The 22,236-nt window shown below is 38.2% G+C and overlaps 1 protein-coding gene across 4 annotated transcripts in view; it reads right to left on the bottom strand.

Moving 5' to 3' along the window:
* cntfr (ciliary neurotrophic factor receptor) overlaps positions 1-22,236 on the bottom strand; it is a gene marked incomplete at its 3' end in the record, with an annotated part of 223,051 nt that overhangs the window by 9,579 nt on the left and 191,236 nt on the right. For all 4 annotated transcript variants that reach the window (XM_079256138.1, XM_079256136.1, XM_079256135.1 and 1 more), the window contains 3 exons: positions 21,062-21,225; positions 6,382-6,450; positions 6,041-6,161 (listed from right to left, as the gene is read on the bottom strand). In XM_079256138.1, coding sequence (XP_079112264.1) covers positions 6,041-6,161; positions 6,382-6,450; positions 21,062-21,225 — 354 coding nt within the window. The remainder of the gene's footprint in view (positions 1-6,040; positions 6,162-6,381; positions 6,451-21,061; positions 21,226-22,236) is intronic.

The following is a 22,236-nucleotide window of genomic DNA, read 5'->3' as shown; positions in this document are numbered from 1 at the left end:
CATCCCTGGGTCGACACTGTATGATAAGAAAAGATGAGGTCTCTTTGCAGAGCAATCATTGCACCAGTTATTTTCTTCATTCCAACAACAACATTTCTACAGGCTAATATAATTCAGAGTAAAACATTTAAATACATTCACCAAGTTGCAGAAGTAAGCCTTTAAATCTCCTCATGAGTTTCTGGTACTGAGGAATCAAATGTGATGTGTTCAGTGAAAATAGCAGCCAAACCCCTGCTGTTTTTTGCTTTTTTTTTGTAAAAGAGAGCAACAGATCATCCTTTGGCTACATGTTTTAACATTCCTACAAGCATCTGCAAGAACAGGTAACATAACATGGTGTTGTAGTTTATTGCATTGATTGCAAAACAAAAAAGCGTTCCAGGTTAAAGTGGTTCAGCAGAAGCCTGTCCTCCACCTCAGCAACTGCTTCCTGCAAGCCACATGTGTCTCTGCCACTCTTACACTAAGTATGGGCTCATGGGCTCACTCTGTGTGTGTCTACCCAGCGGTGAAATGATCTAGCAAATGCTACCACAGCTTTAGCATTCCCTACTTTCAGGAATCTCTTGAACACCTCCTTTCCAACAGCTCCAACACACTTAACCCCCACTTACTGCGGACTTCTGTACCTGTCCTACTTGTACTCATGCCTGTAAATAGATTTGGTACTTCATATTTACGCCACGTTGTTCTTCATTTTTGCTCCCTTCCAACATTTGAGGGTCTCAGCTTGTTGCAACAACTCCAGGTGTTATTGGTACTCCGCGATGTAAGTGACTGCAGTAGCCAATAAATGGGGAGCACAACTTTTCTAATGTAACACATTCTTTGCTATTCCAGATCTGCAAGGTGTGTTCAGTTCAGCCCTGGAAGGAATGGGGTGTACTTTGGAGATCATCAGTGCATTTAGAGATTTCTGTTTGACAAGAGGGTCAACCTTCATGTGTAGAAGTGGTGGCATTATGATAACATACTGGGAACTTGTCCTACCCTGTGACTTTAAGGTTTTCTATGTGAATGCGTGTAATTAACTAACTTGCTATTAATTTGATCCAAATAATGATTTCACATGCATGGAAAACTTGTACGGTAAGACACTCAGTTGGGTGCTGGAGGGGATGTGTGAGACTTTTTTAAATGATGGCACAGTTTTTCCCTGAGGCAGTGTTCGGGCTCTCAGGCTGATGTGTGTCAATATGTCTCCAGGCTGCTGGATCTTACAGCTTAAACTCTGATAAGAGTTCAAGGCTATCAACTGCAGAAAGTGTAGTTACTTTTGTTACAATGAAAATTACTGTCCAAACCAAACCGACTGAGAGAATTTATGGTGATAACTTGGTCTGTAAAGAGTAACGTTAACTGTTAAATGTACACAGCTACTGATAAAACCAAAAGCATCAAAGAAATTTGTAACTGTATGACGATATTACATGTTTGGGGAAGTCTGTTGTTCAGGTTTATTTCAATATATTAAAAGACCAAAGCTCAGTGTCTTAGTGTTTCTTTATTTACAATGAACTTTAGCTTTTCACTAGCGTGGCACACCAGACTGGAGTGCTCTATATATTCAATACAGACTCAGTCTGGAGTCCCTCCCCTTCATGGAGATTTGCATCAGTCTTAAACAAACTGGCCACTCTGACTGGTTGATCTGAGGAGACTCTTGCATTGCGTCACCACTTATTCTTCAAAACATTTATGATGGTGCACGGATGTAGCGAGAGATTGTTTTTTTTTTTTTTTTTTTGCCATCAATGCTGTTTTATTTATTTTTTTTTTTGTCTTGTCCAGCATTTAGGCAAGCAGAATAATGGTCTGGATGCTGTGTTCTGCTGAGCAAATTTTCTCTGCCAAGGGAAGCTTTATAGATATAATAATCCCCTTGACTTTCTGAATTTTTATTTTATTTCTATATTTATTTTGTATTATTGTTTGAATTGTAGAGTTTGTACTGCTGGACCAGAGAGGACAGACGAAAGACAGAAAGAGAAAGGAGAAAAAAACACCTCAAAAGAAAAGTGAAAGAGATGAAGGGAGAGGAAATAGAGAGAAAAAAAAAACCTAAAAAATAACCCAAAAACAAATAGAAAAAAAAAACAACCTACAGATGTATACATATACACACATATACACACATATATATACACATATACACACACACACACACATATATATATATATATATATATATATATATATATATATATATATATATATATATATATATATATATATATATTTACATATACACATATATACATATACACACACCTCTATGCACACACACACACATACATACGTACAAACATATACGCACTCGCCAGTAATAACACATATACGTCACTGCTGTTTTAAATGACCAGGAACATACAGAATCCTTAAAACCTCAACAACTGCACGCCATGTTTATTTCCTCTGTTGCGTTCGCTCTCCTAAACACCTCCAGACATTGTAGGCTGCCGCTTTACTGACGTCACGTCTGCCATTTTTCTGACTATTTTACTCTGTGCTTGTTTGTCCCGCCCTATGATGATGGGAGTGAGTCCCCAGACGCTATGCTGGTACAGCGAGAGAGTCTGGCTGGGCCAGGCTAGCTTTTCACACCTTTTAGTGGGGTGACTGCCGTCCTTAACAGGACTTTGTGCTTACAGACAATTTGTGGATGCCAGTTGGTTTTTTTGTATCTCTCCTTTTAGCACAGAATTTATCAAATATCAGAGAAGCAAACTCTCATACACTTCGTGAGAAAAGTCTCATATTTTCATATCACTTATGCTTTTTGGCAATTCCTGTCTAACTGCTGACCATGCAGTAGCAGGTCATGTGAATGAGTGAGATTTTTCTTTTATGCAATAAGGAGGGGAAATGTAAATGACTATTAATAACTGTTTACTCATTCTGATACCAGACCTCTGAAGGACATATGGCAAACACAGCATGTAGCTCATTCATCAGAGCATTGACAGTAAATATGGCTGCAAAATCAACATCTCTGTCTACACAGACGTAGGAAGGAGTTGTTGTACTGTATCTGAATGCTATCCTTGAATGTCTTCTGAAAATCATCGTATATTCATCTAGGCATGGGACTCGATGAAAAAATTAGCATAATTATTTACAAGGTTTGTAATAAAGTAAGTTTGATTAATTGTATTTCAATAGCATGACAATATTTGTCTCCAAAAGCAACATCTTTTTACATAGTTTAATTTAAACTGATTTAAATGGAATATAAACAGACATTAATATTGTAAACTCAAGGTTTAGTCATGTCTGGAAAATGCATTGTGAGTATTTCAGTTCAAAACTGTGGAAAAAAAAAGAAAGAAAATATCCAGATATATTACTTTATATTCATTTAAAGTATTTTAACCAACAGCTCCAGCTGTCCTGTAATTAAGAGTCTACAACATGTTACAGTACTTAGTCTTTTCACATGTTTTTACTCACACTCTTCATGAATAGTCATTAATATCTGAAAACCAGAATTTCAGTCTAGTCATGCAGAAGAGACGTGATCACCTCCTGCCCTGACTGCAGCTTGAAGCTGGGTGCTGCATGACGATCAAGCTTCTTGTATGTTCTTCTGGACGGGGGAGGGCTTATGTGGCAGCCGTGCTTTCACATTAGTCACCAAAAGTCTCCAATATCACCGAGGGGCTGATATTGGAGGTTTTAATCAGGTTTTAATCTCAATTACAATCTGAGTTTTCAACGATCATGAAAATAAAAGGGTGTGATTATTTTTCTCTTAGCAGTTTCCTCTCCTGCTGTCTTCAGTTGCCAATCGAGGGTCACTGGCATTGCAGCGCTGTGCTGTAAACTCCTCCCCTCCCCTCCTTTGGTTTCATTCAGACACTGTTGCCAACTTGGCAAGTTTCTCGCTAAATATGGCAATTTTTTTTTTTGTTAAAAGTGACTAGCGACAAATCTAGCAACTTTTACTGGACTTATTGTAGACTTTTCTGGTTTTTTGGCGACAGACTTGAAGGCACAGATTGTTCTGCAGTTACTTTAACGGACGAGCAGCGGGAGTCTCTCCCTGTCCTAAAGCACTCCCAGGCGGCCAGTCTCAGTCGGCTCCGGCTGCAGGTCAATGTAGAATAACTGCAGTAGGTTGTGGAAGTTCACAACAATACAGTTGTCAGTGAGAACTGGCTGCATGATTTTCATATACATAGTTCGGCGAGTTAAACGCTGTAATATCCCTCCGTTACCACAGCAATGCGTTAATCAGCAGGTTCAAATCAGCCGTCTTTTAACAGGTGAATGAGAAAAAACATCCTGTAGCTTGACAGCGGAGTCGCGAACACCACAATGTGCAGCGTTGTTTAAAAATACTGTACAATTGTGTTAAATAATAGATATCTCAATTTCAGTCTAAATAATTGTGATTATAATTTTTGTCATAATCGAGCAGCCCTAATATCACCAGAAAAAGTCAATAAATTTGTTGATAGCTTTTTCTTTAAATGCCGTTGCAAGAAAGTCTGAAAAATGGATACATATAGCACCATAGTTGCTAAGTCATTGATGTACTAGGAAATTGCGCACCAATGACAAATGTTCCATATTCTGTGATTAAATATATTAATTTTATTAATGTGATACTTTCTTTGCAAATAATTAATCTACCATACCATATGTTACAGGGGCTTTGTCCACAGCCTTCATTAAAAAGAATAAATATCTTTCTGGATGCCAGGCTGGGATCAGTCAGTGGCAACTTTGTGTGTTTCATTTTGCGAATGGTCATGGAGCAGCGATGAACAACTCCTGCAGCTGTGGCTGCTGCTGAATGAAGACCAAGGCTCTTATGAGTCCTTTTGCATGTAGGACGTTCCTGTAGTAGCACATGCTGCTGATTGACAAAAGTAAATTAAACTTCACATAAGTCTCTAAAAGTCTCCAATAACTCCATGAAAAAGTCACAAAATTTGTCACTAATTGCTTTCCGTTCGAAATATAGTTGCTAGAGGGGTCTGAAAGCCTGCTAAATATAGCAGCAAAGTTGGCAACAGTGTGATAGCTGAGGTCTGATGTGTACATCAGTGTAACCAGGAAGTCCTGCCCTGAAAAATGTTCAGCATTGTATGGGAAGCAAACTGTGATCAAACTAATTAATCTTTTACTTTTGAATTAATCCCCTAAAGAGTAGGATATATTTATATATCTTTTTCTTTATACTGTATATATATATATATATATATATATATATATATATATATATATATATATATATATATATATATATATATATACATACAAGGCTGGAAAAGTTGGACAAGATGTGTCATACACCCACTTCAGAATGCACAATGTAGAACAACATATCATAGCAGCATTTATTTTTGTTAATCTTAATGGAAAACATGGGCTTCAAACATGCTTAAGAAACCTCTGCTTTTGTCTGCTACACAATGCTTTAAAATGCATATCTCCATACCGTAGCATACTGCTCCCACTTGGGCGCTTTATCAGAAATATGTAGAACAATTTGAGGTATGGATCACTACTCATTCATGTTGATACTTGCACAGCTGTCGAAGTGGATAGATATAACAGATTGGCTAGTTCTCATGCTGTATGTGCTTCATTGTTAAAGTTAAAAAAACTGTTGTTGTTTACTCTTTCTGTCTCCAGCTAGATAACCAATAACCAGTATTCAGCCTGCATGTAAAGTTATCCCTGAGTATGAGGACATGCTAGCTGGTAAACATGATAAAAATTAAAGTTGTTATTCATTGGCATCTTTATGTTGTCATGGTGAGCATGCTAACAATTTGACATTAGCATCCAGCATAAAGGCTTCCTATCAGACCTCTAACTGTCTGATTATTAACTGTTTTGGGTATTTATGCACACATGCATTTATTAACCTCAAACCTTTTAAGCTAGGTATTGTACAGAGTTTTTTTTTTTGCTTGAGTGCTCACCTCAGAAGGGACAGATATCAGCACTGATACACATTTCCCCCCATATACCAACATAAGACACTTAATTCCAAAACCCCAAGTATGTGACGACTTTGACCCACCGGTGGGAAAGTCCACTTCAGTAGTGGAAGGAATTGGCAGAGGTTCCTCAATCCAGGGTGTAGCATGGACAGCAACACTCCAGTCACTCCATGTTCCAATCTCTGTGTCCTTCGCAGCCACCTGTCGAATGCAGGGATGCATAGTATCATGGAGTATTTAGTAGGTCAGAAGGATTTATCGATAGCTGTTGATGTATTGTGAACTGTCACAAAGAATGCACAAGACTGTGTAAACAAAGCCAATAATTGGGACCAAATCCTAACAAAGGCCAAAGTTCATATCTGGAGACCTTAATTTCTAAAGTATGTCTTAAAACTGTACCGTAGAAGAAACTCTTTACCTGGATGATGTATTCCTTTCCAGCATAGGCATCAGTGATGGTATGAGAAATGCTGTCAGCTAGCTCCACCTGAACCACCAACAGATAAAAGAAGCTGATCAGTTTGGATCAATTTACAACACTTCATGTGGGTAAGATAAATTCTGGTATTATCCACTGTTTCTGATCACACTACTGAAATTCCTTAAAAGACAGTCTTGTTTATGAATGAGACTGGAGTATTTTTGAAAACTGGACATATTTGAGAATATTCTTTTGCCGTTGGGATATGAAATGTTCCCAAACCATGAATTATGTAAGTTTTTTTAGTAGCTAAAAAGGGCACTTGTGAGGTCCTAAGTCAACTTTTGGTCTGGATGTCCAACCCTTCTAAAACTCTACCCATAAATTATGTGCTCAGGATAGAAATTCTAGCTTGAGCTTTAAGTGATTTATAGTGGGAAGATCCAACTGTGCCACACAGTATGCAGTTTATAGTCAGTGACCATTTATTAACAGCCTTAAACTTGATTCTGGTAAGAGCTCAAGTGTGTGACTTTAACGTTCAGGGGTTTTACACTGGGTTGATCAACTGACTGAAGCCTGGTGCCTCCTTGCACCATTCACTTTTATATCAAAACAAAAAAAATAACACATACAGAGACATGTTGAAACAACCAACGGCATTATTAATGACAATACCAGCGAGCATTGAATGCAAACAGACATTTAAAAGCCTTTTGTGCTGACTTTAATTTGCAAAGTGAAACAGAGAATGAACTAAATGTTTGAGTTACTGGGGACTGCATGAGAGAATGATTTGCTGCTTCTCTGTAATTTATGGTTTAGTGCAGCGTGTGTGTGTGTTTGCTTGCTTGCCTTTGGCCTGTGTCTGAAAGGCTGAAGGAAAAATAGGGAGCCAAAAAGAGCCTGCTGCCTCTTTTTGCTTGCTGAAGTCGAATTAAATGATTTAGTGAATGCCCTTGCCTTCTGCAGTCTACAAAACCAATGAACCAAGATAAAAACATACATCTCCACATACACACACACACACACACACACACACAAACACGCACACACACACACACACACACACACACACACGTTTGAGGAGTTTGAACTAAGTCTAGGACTGGAGGCTATCTAAGATCATTGACATTACGCATAGATCTAATCTAACACAATGATATACGAGATAGAAAACTCAAATATGATAAGAGGCATAAATTTCATATATCATAGGTCTTTGTAGCAGCTAATCTTCTGGCTATCATCAACACATTACAGAAGTTTGGATGATTTTTGTAGTAATGACGATGATTGAAACTCTGCAACATCTGAGCTAACTCATCAAAATGGGTGAGTATAGACATTTTTGTTCAGGTGTGAGTACTAGAAGTGACAAGACCACTTTAGACATTGATTTGGTTTATTTTACAAATGAAAATGGATTTTTGGAGAAGGCTTTGAATAACCATATTCAGATTGTCATTGCAACACTGGAGCATAAATCAAACATTTCTGCAGCAGTTAAAAGTCAGAAACACAGATTCCTTCATCAATCCAAAATAGATTTGGTCAAGGACTAAGTTGACAATTCCTTAGGAGCGGGCAACTACAGTCCTCGAGGGCTGCACACCTGTTAATGTTAGGAGTTTCCCAGCTGCAACACACCTGACACACATCAGAGTTAATTAGTAGACTTATGTAGAGCTTGACATCAAACTGCACAAGTCTGCTAATTACCCATTGATTTGACTCCTAACACTTGCAGGACTGTGCAATTCTGGACCCAACTCTGTGACATTACCATAACTGCAAAATGTGGTATGACCAAGTACTAGATGACTATATTATATATATATATATATCTTAGGTGAATTTCAGAGGCATTTAAATCATAAAGGCATGGACATAATAATTCCAACCTCCACCTTGTAGTTCTCTGACAAACATCGTAAAATAATTGGAGACCATGGACAGAATAAGTAGTAATTTGATAACAGCAGCAGTCTGTGATTTGATCAACTACGGTATAATTTTTGCCTACAACCAGCAGAAGCCAAGCCTCAGGTGGGAGTTTCCCCTCCTTTTCTCCAGGATATGTAAACCTGTAGTCAGCCTGACAGATAACCCACTTATAAACCTCGAGCACCCATGCATCCTTTATCTTCCTGTAATCTCTCTCTCATCACTCACCCACTCTGAAAAGTTGACCTCTGTATTTTCAACATTCCTTGATGTTAACAGCCTCTCTTTTTCTGCTGTAAATTCTCTCTCATCCTTCCCCCCTGCCTGGAAGGTAGTTCAGACTTTATCTGCCTAACTGAGCGCTACACATTTAGACCTAATTTTGTTAGTGGTATGCAATAACAACACCATCTTAGCATCTGCGTCTTAAGTGTTCCCATAGAGAGTCGTCAGCATGTGCGGTTGCACCTCAGTATTTGCCGTGAGTGTGAGTGTGTGGGTTAACAGAGTGTGTGCTGCCTTTTGAGGCAAAATTCTCCACTGTTTAGATGTAGTCCAACTAGCGTATCCGACCGTTACCTCTACCAGCATTCCTTACTGCCTCGATGTGAGCATGTGTGTTCATATGTGTGCATGTAACACTAATGTCTATGGTGTAAAATCTTGTGAAATTCAGCCAGTCTTTCACATCTGCTTGATTTTGTGTGTTTGCATAAATCTATGTATGTGTTTTTACAGTGGACGCACATGTGAGTGTATGTTCTCAAGTTTAGGGAAAATATATCCTACTTTTGTCTTTGTCTGCCTCACATGTTTACCTTCACTTCTGAGCATGTATGTTATGAGGTTTGTCTTTCTGTGCATCAGTATGTGTGTAAACTGCATATTATGTGCATGTGATTAGGAGTGTATGGAGTAAACAGCTCACAGATAAACATTTCCAGAGAGATGGATGATTTGCTGGGATGCCAAGTGGCTAAACAGGGAGCGGCGAGAGCAGCACTTAATATCCCGTACTGGAGGGAGGGTAGGGAGATGGATGGGAGGCTGTTGCTGCTGCTGCCAAATAAAAAAAAAAAAAAAAAAAGAAAGCTTTTGCATTGTTGCTGTAGTGCTGAAGAAGTAAAGTAATGAAAATGTACTTGCTCCTTTTTGCATGTGCGATAAAGTGTGTATTTACATTTCCAGTGTGTCTGCTGGGCTGATCAAGTCAGTGTTGATTAAAAGTGAAATAGTGCACTGCACAAACACACACAATGCCACCTCAAACAACATAATATTTACGTCATCATAATCATGTGCCACTACCTTAGAGTAAATACAGCATATTCAATCACCTCAGGATAAATAATGAAGATGGATCGACCACAAAAATATTTATTGTGAAAGTTTTCTTGCATAAAATGTTTTTTAAATGTAAACAGCACATGCAGACCTTAATGCTTGCATATGAATGGCTGCAAACATGTAAAAACAGCCTGTTCTTGTGATCAGCCTATGAGCTGCTGGTGTTGTAAGTAAACACAGAGCACAGACACGGTGATAAAAGCCTCGCCTGTTACTGCTGTTATGTTGGATTCAGACATGAGATAATTGCTGAGTTTCACAGAGCAGAAACAGCCACTAACAGTCATCTGCTGTGGTAACGTTAACTTAGTCACAAACATAGAAATGTAGATAAAACACTGACCACTGCGGATTGCTACAGAAAGGCAAGTTTCTGTAAATTATACTGTTTTAAAGTTGTTCCATACACTTATGATATCCATTTTCTTCCAGCAGGCTGGACATCTATGAGTCAAATAATGACACAAACATTACCTTCATTATTTTAAATGAGAAATTAAAACATGATTAAACCAAATCAAATATATACTAAGACAAAATAACTCCTCTCTAACTTTGTGTGTAAAATTATTCATTTATATGCAAACATAAAGATCATAAATGTTGAACTTATAAAGCAGGAATCACCAATTCTGGATATTGAGCGCTGTTTTAGACATTTCCCTGCTGCAACACACTTGATTCATATTAATTGGTACAAATACATCGGCTTGTTGTCAAGTTCTGCACAAACCCTTAACGAAGTGTTCACTGGAACAGAAACACCTAAAACTTGCAGGACAGTGGCTCTCAAGATCTTAATAGCTTTTTGTGGACAAACTATTAATTTAACTTGGAGAGTAAGACCTAAACCTAACCCTAAATTAGTGGATAGAGTATGTCTATTATTCATAGACATAATTAAATCCACCACCAGTGACATAGTAATAATTTCAGTCAAAAATAACAAAAAAGAAAACAACTTTTAATTCCTACTATGTTCGTTCATAAGTCTTGAGTGAATAAATTGAGAATGTGCACCGACATCACCGTGTTCTCTTTACATTCGTTTAGCAGTGGCGGTCTTGCCTTCTTAATCTCTGTCTGATTCAGAATTTCTTACAAGTATTTCATCACTTTTTCACTAAGTTGTGTACTCGGCTGTAGCAGCAGCTTCGTGATAAGTGCCCAAAAAGGAAGTTAACCAGCAGATCTTATGTTTCTGTTTTGGAGGCAGTGCAGTCATAAACACATCACAGAGAGCGGTAGACTTCTGCAGAAACTCATCCAGATGATGTGTTTCTGGCTGACTGTATGCAGTACCAGCTTAGCATCTGCATACTTTGACAATAAAGTTGGTAAGTTAAATCTCAATGTAAACTTAAACTGCATTACAAAGGGAGAAGGTCATGCAGACTAGAGCCATTAGTTCATGTCAGGTGAACAGAGAGACAGTGGGTACAAATTCTTTGGTCAGATCACTTCCTGTTTCAGCTGCTTTTGGAAGGTTAAAAAAAAAATGGATGTCTGATTCTACGGGCCAAACATGAGAAAAGTCCATTCAGGACGTTACCTGCAAAAACTGCAAAACGCAGCTTCTGTGATTTTTGTGGAGTGCACCAGTGCCTATGACATCAGTGGCTTCCACACACGAGCAAAAAGTACTACTAATACAGAGGAATTAGCAGGAATTACGCATGTGCTTCCCTTAAAGCAGCGCCTTTTCCCAGGAAGTCAGCGGTTATTTCAGCAGGACAACACCAGACCTCCTTCTGCACAACTTACAGCAGCAGTCTGAGAGATACAGGGTACGTGTGCTTGACTGGCCTGCCTGCAGTCTTAGAAATTCACTGTCAGACAGACACCACACAGAGCGTAGCGCTGTAACACACACGTACACACTCCCAAAGAGCTTCTACACAAATCCAGACAATGTTAGGGGGCAAAGAGAAGAGATGTGAACATTCCTCAGGGATTGCATAAGGAACTGTGAGAAAAAGAAGTGGCCCTTTTTCTCTTCTCTCAATACTTTTCCCTTCTCAAATCTCCTTGTGCCACTTTTAATCATCCCTGGTTGCGCTTTCCACATATTTCATGTAGTACTTCTGTTCAATGTTGCAAAATCTCCAAATTACTTTTCCTCAGTAGTCAATGAAGTTTAATCTCATCTCAAACATATAGTGTGATGTTGTGGGAACTAAAAGAAAGAAAAGACTTCAACTGACTGCTATGGTTAACAACAGGAGGTTGTAAAGTGGTCCAATAAGTCTTGCAAAGTAGAATTAAGCAGCACATTAAGTCAGATGATAGTTGTTATTGTGGCTTATATTTTGCAGTATGTATTATCGATACCTCTGTAGGGGGTACAACTGTCTATGCAGGGCAGTATGATAAGTTGATAAGTTAGGAGAAAACAGAATAGGCAGATAAAAGTGGATGGGCAGACGACGAGGAGAAATTGAAGCAGATGAGACAGTCAGAATGCAAAAGCACGGAGAAGAAGACATGGAGGGAATTGGCGTCAGTGGTCAGATCTAATCCAGTGAGCATGTCTGTTGTCCTGGAAAGGAAACCCAATTATATGGGACTTCCACTGGCCCAATGGCGCTCTGTGTGTATGTGTGTGCGTGCACATTGAGAAGGTTGGTCTCATTAGGTTGACTGACAGCTCCCATTTTTCCGCTGTGCTTTCCACCCATTTGAAAACACACACACACATGAATGTCCGTACCAGGGGTAATTTCTCAAACAGTATTTCTCTTTTTGAAGCTCCAATTGCCATAGCAGCAATTACTGTAAAAGGGAGCCAAACCTCCCAGCCAATCAAAAATCCTGTACAAGACTTTACAGCCTTTAAAGGCACAAGGTGATTTTAACAACACGGCAGCGAAAGTGACTCCATAATAAATCTGCTTTATGTTGTTAAGCCGGCATGTCAAAAAATGACTCAACAGTAACAATTGAAATCTGAATTCACCTCCTGCACTTTAAAAACTCAAACCTTTTTTATGTTCTTTAAAAAAAAAAAAAGTATTTTGTTTGTATATCTCTCTTGACTGTGTGAAAAAAAATGAGGCCTACAGTATTCCACTGCTGTATGAATTGTCTTTTAATGTCACGGCTAAACTGGATCTATCGTCTGTGACTGTCATAAGTGATGCTAATGCTGTGCTGATCACAGCTGCATGAATGCATTATTTATACTACAAATGGACTGCATTTACATAGCATTCATACAAGACAGAACCTGAAACTTTACCATTACAAGATATTTGGCTGAAGGTTATGCACAGAGTGTCGCTGGATTGCACGGAAAATTTGAATAATTTCACAAACTCTGAACAAGTTCATGTGATATGTGCCATTTCTTGTCAGCAAAGTACATTCTACCAGCCATGACACACAAGCATCTCGGGTGATGTGCAAGAACAATGAATGTGGTGAATGAATGTGATGACTCCGAGCACATATGGGTGTGTGTATATGACAGTTTCATGACTGACATGGTGATACAGAAATCAACAGAGGCATATCAGAGGGCAGTGATCCTGTTTAACCTCATTCATTCTTAAGCTGTAAGCCATTCAAAGCACCATAAATGGAAAATGCTAAAATATAAAAGTCATCTAAATCAAAGTTCTTTACATCTATTTTTTTAAAAAATTATTATTATTCAAAATCTCTCCTTACAAACTACGTAGTAACAGAAGCACATAGATCTGACAATGGTTACTGGACTCTGAGTCTATCTGTACAAAATGTTTTTGAGTAAACGTATAAATGTAAAAGATTAAATCCAAGTGTAATGTATTTTGACAGCAGAGCTTAATGATGATGACTTTCAGCTGTGACAGCACTGAATCTGCTGTGTGTGTTTCTTCAGTATGTTTGTGCGTTAGAACGATGGGGTTTGATAAATGATCTGTCGGTGGCAGTGTCCTTTAGATGGGATGTTTTCCCCAAACAAGGTCTAAACATTTATCATGTGCACCCATAAATGGATGGCTTGAGGGATGGATGGTTAGACAGGTGGCTTAATGCATGGGTGGAAGGATGCATGGATGGATGAATGAGTAGGCGATGGGAAAACAGCAGATTGCTGAGAGAGGGAAAAGTGGAGGCTCCTGGTAAGGTGGGATGAGAAGGTGAAAAGGAAACATGGAGGTAGGATTTCACAGGGTGGTGAAGAAAAGACGTGCAGAAAAGAACGATAAGAAAACAAAGAAAGGCAGAATTAATCCGGCACGTCTAGAAATTCTGATTTGTATGTGAAGTTAAGGTAAAGAATCTTTTATTTAGTATTTGTAGTTTCTATTTGGCATAATAATATCTGGGTTTTTTCTTTTTTTGCTTGACAACCTGTAATTCAAATGGATTTCATCGATTGATAGTCCAGAATGGTCAAAACTGATGAAGTGAAACAACACCAACAAAAAAGATCCCTTAGCTTACAGATTTTATGAAAAGCCCAGAATCTGCCAAAGTAAAGAGGTCATGGACAAAGTCCTCGAGGAATACATATTAGTGCTGTGTTCTAAAAAAACTTCCAAAGACTTTGAATTCCCTTAGGAGCACCATTAAATCAATTATTACAAATAGCAAGAACATGGCAGCAAAACAAACCTGACAATAGTTTCGTTCACCAAATCTCAGGCATGAAGGGCCTTAATCGGTGAGGTGAGAACGGCTGGAAGTAACTCAGAAGGAGCTGCAAAGCCCACAACAGAGATTTGAGTATATGTACTTTGAACTATTTTAAGCTGAAAACTCCACAAAGATGGGCTTTATGGAAAAAAAGGAAAAGGAACAGATAGTGCAGAACATCAAAGGCCTCCCATACAGGATTTTATTTAGCTGTTGCGATATATTTGGGGAATATGTTCACTATGGTGTTGCTTTGATGAGCCTATTCAGCGGCACAATAATTTCTTTTCAAAGTTGCAACAAATCATCTAAAAGTTATGATGATGTGATGATGGGAGAGTTGGACCGCTGTGCAGCACATAACAAGATTCTCAGTGATGTTTAGGTCTGGACTCTCATCAACCAGTCTTTCACAATCCAAGCACGAGACCCAGTAGAATCTATTTATAGTTTTTGTGTAATTTTGTTGTGCAGTTATTATTGGAGTACCAACTGGACAACTTTATATAAATCTTTTCTTTGTTTTCGCTATTTACTAACATATTTCATATGCATTCACGTTTATGAACAAGTGGGATGTGTCATGTATGATGAATTGCCAGTTTTTACTGTAAGATAATATCTCTGTACACAGTTAAGAGAAGTTAAGAACACAGTAGAAGTCCTACAGAGGAGCTCCTTGGTGTTTAGAATCATTACCTGATCTCTTTCCTAAATGGAGTAGCAAGCAAAATACAATAAAAAAAAAAAAAAGTTTATTACGGACATCACCACAAACACGACACAGTGGTGGCAGCATCATGCTGTGGGGTTTGTTTTCATTACCACAGCCTGGGAAACAGATCAGAATTCAGGAAATGATGGATGGAGCTAAACACAGGCAAATTCTTGGGGAAAACCTACATTTTCCATAAACGTTTTATTCCAAAATATTGAGTTTAGGAAGAAGGTTTACATTACATCAACACTTAACATACTGCCAAGGAAACTCTCATATGGTTTAAGGGGAAACATTTTAATATCTTGGAATGGTCTTGTCAAAACCTGACTGAAAACATGTGGTTTGACCTAAGGAGTGCTGTAAACCAGCAGAACTCTTCATGCTTGAGGAAGCTGGATCTCATCTGTTTTGGGAAATGGGCAAAAAATTACAGTGAATAGATGAGCCAAACTCATAAAAACATGCCCTAAGACATTTGCAGCTGTTATTTTTGCCATTATAGGCTTCTGTGAAGTCCTGACCCTGCAGAGGTTTGTACCTATGCAAGTTTTAACTTTTTCTTTTTGTTTCACAATTAGAAATGTTATGTAGCACCATGGCGGTGGGCATACTTTATTTGTTTGTTTTCGGGAGGGAATTACAAATGAATCCAGACACAAAGCGTTATGCCCCCATAATACTTCAAAGGACATTATACCAACATACATTTTCTAGAGGCTGAACTTAACCTCTTAACCTTTCCTAATCCTAACCACAACTCGCTTAAACCTTCACCAAAGATTCAACATTTTCATTACTAGGAAAATGGTTAAAAGGAGGTCAAGTCCACAAAAATGTCTTTGCAAACAGATTTATGTTCCTTCAGCAAATTATACAAGCACACAACACACAGCTCCTGACTCTCCATTGATTCATTTAAGTGCTCATACGATAAGAGTGACTTTTGGCAAACATGTGCAGGCCATTACTACATGGATGAGTCGATGGACAGAGAACATTCCTGTGCTACAGATAGAGTAGGAGACTAATGGCAAAGTGGAACGATATATTGGAGGAAAGAAGGGAAAGGAAGGACTAACAAAAATGACAGAGGCAGATAAAGAAAGTGAGGTGGGGGGAGAAAGAGGGAGAAGGATGGGGAGACGGATGAGGTGGCGGACAGAAGGACAAAGGAGAAAATATGTGGAATAAATAAATGAATGGAAGGTTAAGCTGTGTTGGTCAAGCGGACACAGATTAAAAGAAGAAGAATTTTAAGACCGCCTCTTTTCTCTGCTCCGGCTGCTCAGCTTATTGTGTCCCTCTGCTTCTCTGAGTATTTGTGCATCTCACATCACAAGTGTTTTATGTTGTACCATGAACATCCTGCTGTGTGGGAATACATTTTCTGTGCATGGGGTATTTTAAATAATCTACATGTGAACATCTATTTGTCCTTTGAGAGTTTTTGGAAGACTTGTTAGATTCAGCAGTGATATGATTGTTTTTATGTAGTATATTATTCCTCCATGTTTGAATGTTTGTTAATGATATTATCAATACACAAAATGTTACTTTCATTTGTGCAGTCATGCATTCCTGTAAAAGAACTTGGCAGGGACTTGCATGCATTTTAGACTTTGTAATTACAGACAGTGTCTGCACGTGCATACCAGCATGCAAGATTGTAAGTACATGCCACTGCCAATATATATATATATATATATATACACACACACACACACACACACACACACACACACACACACACACACATACATTTATATATGTATTTTTATATATATATATATACATATATTTCCAGGCATGCTGATGTGTTTGTTTTCAGCTGATGAAAAATAAAGGGTCATTCCCAAAAGGTAATTAAAGAATAACACGCAATTCCACACTAAAATGAGAATATTGAGCAATCTAAAATTACTCTTATCGCTGTTACTGGACTGTTTCGATGATTGCTGTCAGAGTGAGTTCATGTTTTCGTGCGGGAACTGTGCAACAAACCCATGGGCAATAAACACAAGTTCACTGATCATTTACAGATATAGAGATACATTTTGTTCTGCTTTGTTTTTAGCTCATAATTTTATAAGATGTGGATCCAAAATAAATCCACCACAGAAAAATCTTAACCTTGGTTCTCTCTTTCATCATTTTGACAAATAATACCGAAAATACATTGTTGTTATTCCATATTTTCTTTATTGATGATGTATACTAGATATTATTCTGTCCAATAATTACTTTTTTTAACCATTATCTTGTAAAGAAATGGGAATGGGAACATAAATTTGATTTTTTTCCATAATGTCTTCCAAAATTGAGAACATGAACCCAATTGGAAGTATGATAAACAAAACAACAATTATGAAGATAAGGACTTCCAAGGCGCATTGAAAAGTGGGGGAGACATTTGGTGAAAACGTCAGACTTCTCAGTCATGATCAAGGGTGTACTGAGGTTTGCCCGCTTTGGGTAAGACGTCTTCCTTTGTGAATTCTCTGAAGCAGTTGGAATATTTTGAAAATGTAAAAAAAAAGGTGGCAAGTTCATCTGTACTACATCATTAGTTTATTATTCATGTGAATTTTTGTTGCTTTTGATGTAAATCTGTAATTGTACGTATGAATAATGTGGCATTAAAGTCATTAGTGTTTATTCGGGGATGAAATTATGTTGAGCAGAGGAATAATTTCACCATTTATGCCATGTGCACAACAAAACTATGTTTGTGTTATCTTTGCAGTGCAATACATCAGTTCGCAAATCACCTGTGAGACCATGCATGGATCATTTTATCTCTGTTACAGTTTTGGTGTCTTTTGATTTGTTTGGTCCTTATGGGTAAAGAGCTCTTTCCTGCATGTTACTGATTACTTTCTTCTCTTCATGTATCATTCTTCTCTTCTTTCTTCAACTTATTTATGCATCTTCCTCAAACTTCAAACATTTAGCAACAGATAACTTAGCTTTCAAAGCAGTTTTCTTTTCTTTCATCTGTCACAGACTTTTCGTTCATTTATCTGTCTGGCACCAACATTTCTCCATACATCTGATCACACTGCTCTCCATATGCCAAATCCTCTTTTTTTTCCTCTCACCCACACTTCATTGTGCTGTCAGTTTCCATAATCAAGCAATGTGGTCTCAGGCTTATGTGCTTTATCTACCATTATATGCTTTCAAATGTGGATTCTACAGGATATAATATTTCTGTCACCTTAGTCTTTGACTTAAGTTCAAATGCATCTGTGCATCTATAAATGTCTAAGTCATTTATATGTACCGCTTGTCTCGCTTTATGGTATCTACCAGAGTCTGCTATCCATTAGCACCCCTTCTGCTTCACTGATGCGCTCCATTCATCTCTACTTCAAAACTTTTCCTCATTTTCCTGCTTCCATCTGAATCTCCATCACTCTAAAGTATCTGGGCCCGTCATCCCTTCATTCCTTGAGACGATCGATGGTTTCCTCTAAAGATGACTCTGATCACAGCACAGCTTTCATATCTGACTCAACACACATTTCAGAGTGTTACACGTGAGAGCCATTCTCAAACAGCCTCGCCGTCTAACCACATCAAAAGTAAATTCCTAAGCAATATTAACCACTTCAATTAACCTTGGAGGCTATATTTATTGAAGTATATGTGGGGCCAATGAGCAATGTGTCTTACTTTAGCAGCCTCATTAAGCTCTTCCTAATGATTTATGTGACAGCTTTGTAGTTTTCTATTGAAATGTTTTCCTTAACAGAGTGCTACTACAGACAGGCATTACACAGCTCCTTCCTCAAGGCAGAAACCAGTCATAAGCTGCAATAACCAAGACAAATTGTATGTAATATACAGTTTGCCAACTAACAAGACAGTGCCACCATTTTAAAGCACATCATCACACAATGGATTGCTTGACACATTTTAGGACAGTATTTTTAAGTTTATTTTTGAATAATTCTAGAGACACAGCATTTATCAATATGTGTAAATACTCGTAAATGTTTAATTGGTAAAGAGTAAATGAAAATGGAGCATAGCAGAGATGAAAAGTTTCAGGCTCACCTAATAAAAACAACAACAACAAAAAAAAAAAACTTTTCAGCATGAATATCCCTTTGGCATGATGAAGACGTCGCTCCAAATCTCTTTCAGATAGTAATATAACATATGCATATGATCTTTGCAAAGTTAAACTTTAATAAATTGCAGGAGAACAAAATTGGAGAGATTTTAGTATACACAGTTCTGGCAAGGTCTCCAAAATAGCCTTTTTGGCACTGCTTAGCACCATCTGTTCCCAACATCCCCCAACTGAGGGGCCGCAGGTTTTAAAAGGTTAAGACAAACTCTTATGCACTGTATTTTTGTTTTCATTTGAAAAAATAATCCATCTGTTACAGGACTGTTCATGATATAGGTAGTTAAAGGAGGATTTAGGTGAATTACTTCCATACAAATGTAGTACCCGTTGACCAATAATTAACTCATCTGTCAGTCTGAACACTGTCTGTGTGATTTACAACCCTTCCAACACCATTAACCCATACTTACAGCACATATTACTGTGCAGATTCCCAACCATTAAGTACTCACATGTCCAGAGTTGATATGTGTAGAAATCTCCCTTCAAAAAACACACTTACTGCTATGAAAACAAAAACCAAAACCACTGAGAGATTCCTCAAATCACATTGCAAAAAAAAAACAGAAAACCTTGCAAAGTTCAGCTGTCAGCAATTGTATTTATGCAATTTACAAATAATGTGTCCTCACCCAATCCAAATATTGACTTAAGGTTTCCCACCTTTCATTATATGCTTCAGCTCATATATTGATTGATTAGTGGTGAGGGGAGAAAGAAAACTCTGAGTGTGTGTCAGGTTTAATTATCACTTTAAACCACAAAGAGTTGAGGCCTTATTACAACTTTCTTCATTCTGACTGCTGGATAAGAGACATGCATTCTGAGACGGAGAGGCTGAATGTGGATGTGGGTACTTGTCATTGCAGTAAAAACATTTTTTTACTGTGCAAATTTGTGAGCAGTTTTTCTGGATTGAAGATAAATGAGCTCATTTCAGGTGCATCTACAAATTTCATTTCTGTTTGGGTTAGGTGAAACCAAAGTGATGCCAATAAGCTCACGACTTAAAAAAACATGTAAGTTAAATACTGTGACAATGAAGGGGCGACACTGTGGGAAGGTGGGAGAAAAAACACTGACAAAGACAAAGAGAAAATGGGGGAGGGACACAAACAGTGAAAATATTTAGCAAAATAAAAACTGAAAAAGACAGAAGCAGTTTTGTCTGTGATCCACAAAGGTGTGTGTGTGTGTGTGTGTGTGTGTGTGTGTGTGTGTGTGTGTGTGTGTGTGATTTCATTTTGAGAGTCCGTAATCCAAGCTCTTGGAGCAACACCTTCTCAAACCATTGACGTGAATGATAATAACACTGCAACATTAGACTATGATCCAGAGCTTTCATCCCAGGAATCCTATAGTGGACACATATGCTTTTAGTGTATGGAGCCCTTAGGGAACTGAACCCACAAGAAATACTTGGATACAGTAACATACACCAAAGCTGCTGAGCAATTACATCTGTCTGACCAGGGATACGACTAGCAGCCACAATTTCCACATTTCACCAAAGCTGTTCTCAGAGGTATTCATTTAATGTCTTCTTCTCAATATATCCTTGTTTTGGTAAGGCTTCTGATCAGACAGAGAAATCAGTCAGAGTCATTGCTGTTGCTGAACAGAATGACAAGCCAGATGGAACATGATATGGTATATGATGTTTTGAGCTCCGCAGGATAAAACCTTCCTTAAGTGATGTGATGGCATGTGGTAAAACATATATGATAAAACTTCATACTGCAGATCTCACCTCTTCTCATTGCATTGTCAAGATCTTAGAGAATAACCAGCAAACAACTGAATGCTTTCACACACACACACACACACACACACACACACACACACACACACACACACACACACACACACACACACACAGAGACGCACAGAGGGGTACTCACATGCTGCCACTGCTCTCGGATGAGTGGCCGGTATCGAAGGAAGTACTTCAGAGGGAAGTTGTCTATGTCAGGCCACGTTGCGGGGCTATGCCAAGACACCTCCAATCTTCGGGGATTGAAACGGATCGGAGTCGCTGTCACGCGCTCAGGGGGGTCTGGTTTTACTGTGCGGGATGGATAAAACCAGTTAACTAAAGTGGTGACTGAAGTCAGTCAGATATACATTTTATGGTTGCTGCTGTGGAGCTTGAAGGAAGTAGTTAAACAAGTTCCTCTGTGTTCAATGGAGGACTGTTTTTTTTAAAAAAATTATTCAGATGATCTCATTAGTTATCTCTTTAAATATTTATTTCATATTACTGTTTCGTTCAGGATTAGAAACACAATTTACCATTTACTTAATTTTTAGGTCCAAGCATTAGCTAACAATAATGTTCTGCAACCAGAGTCAGCAACTATCAATCTGCAACAATGGTGAACTCTCACCACACCTCTTCCACACAACACACCAGGAAAATTGCTTAAGGGTTTTGAATTTGATGGAAAACCTCGATCATAAACTGAGATTTTGGAGTTTGAACCATAAACAGTCAGGATAAAACCAAAAAGGAGATGGATGAGAGTTCTTGATTTTTAAATGTGTTGCAGTATATTTGTCTTGTAAGTCTCAAGAATACCCATTTTAGATTCATTTAACAACTTTCAATTCAGTATAGTTCAGCTTTATTTATATAGCCCCACTTCACAAAAAATGTCATCTCAGGCTACTTAACAGGGACATCAATTCCAGCCAATTCATCATAAATAGCCTAGATACATAAAACCAACAGATTGCATCAAATCTTGACTTCGATCCAATCCCCTATCCTGAGCGTGCACGAGGCAATGGTTACTTTGAAATGACTTTTAGTTTTAAAATATATAAAAAATAAGGACTAAGGTTGTAAATGAAATTGTTTGGCCTAACTGTGGCAAAGCAGAAGACAAGAGGGCATCAGTCCCTGATGAAATGGCTTGAACAAACAATGTGATTCTGAATACCTGTCCTCAGAGAAAGACACAAAGCCAGAGATATGGAAAGAATTCAATTTGAAGCTTTTCAGGCCATATTGAATGACCGAGTCATTGTTAGATTACTCCCACAAGGGAACATACTGGCTTGCCTCCTAAGCTAC

This window comes from Telmatherina bonti (assembly GCF_933228915.1).
Source record: "Telmatherina bonti genome assembly, chromosome: 17".
Lineage (NCBI taxonomy): Eukaryota > Metazoa > Chordata > Actinopteri > Atheriniformes > Telmatherinidae > Telmatherina > Telmatherina bonti.
Note: the sequence above shows the minus strand (reverse complement) of the source record. Positions and strands in the feature narration are given on the sequence as shown.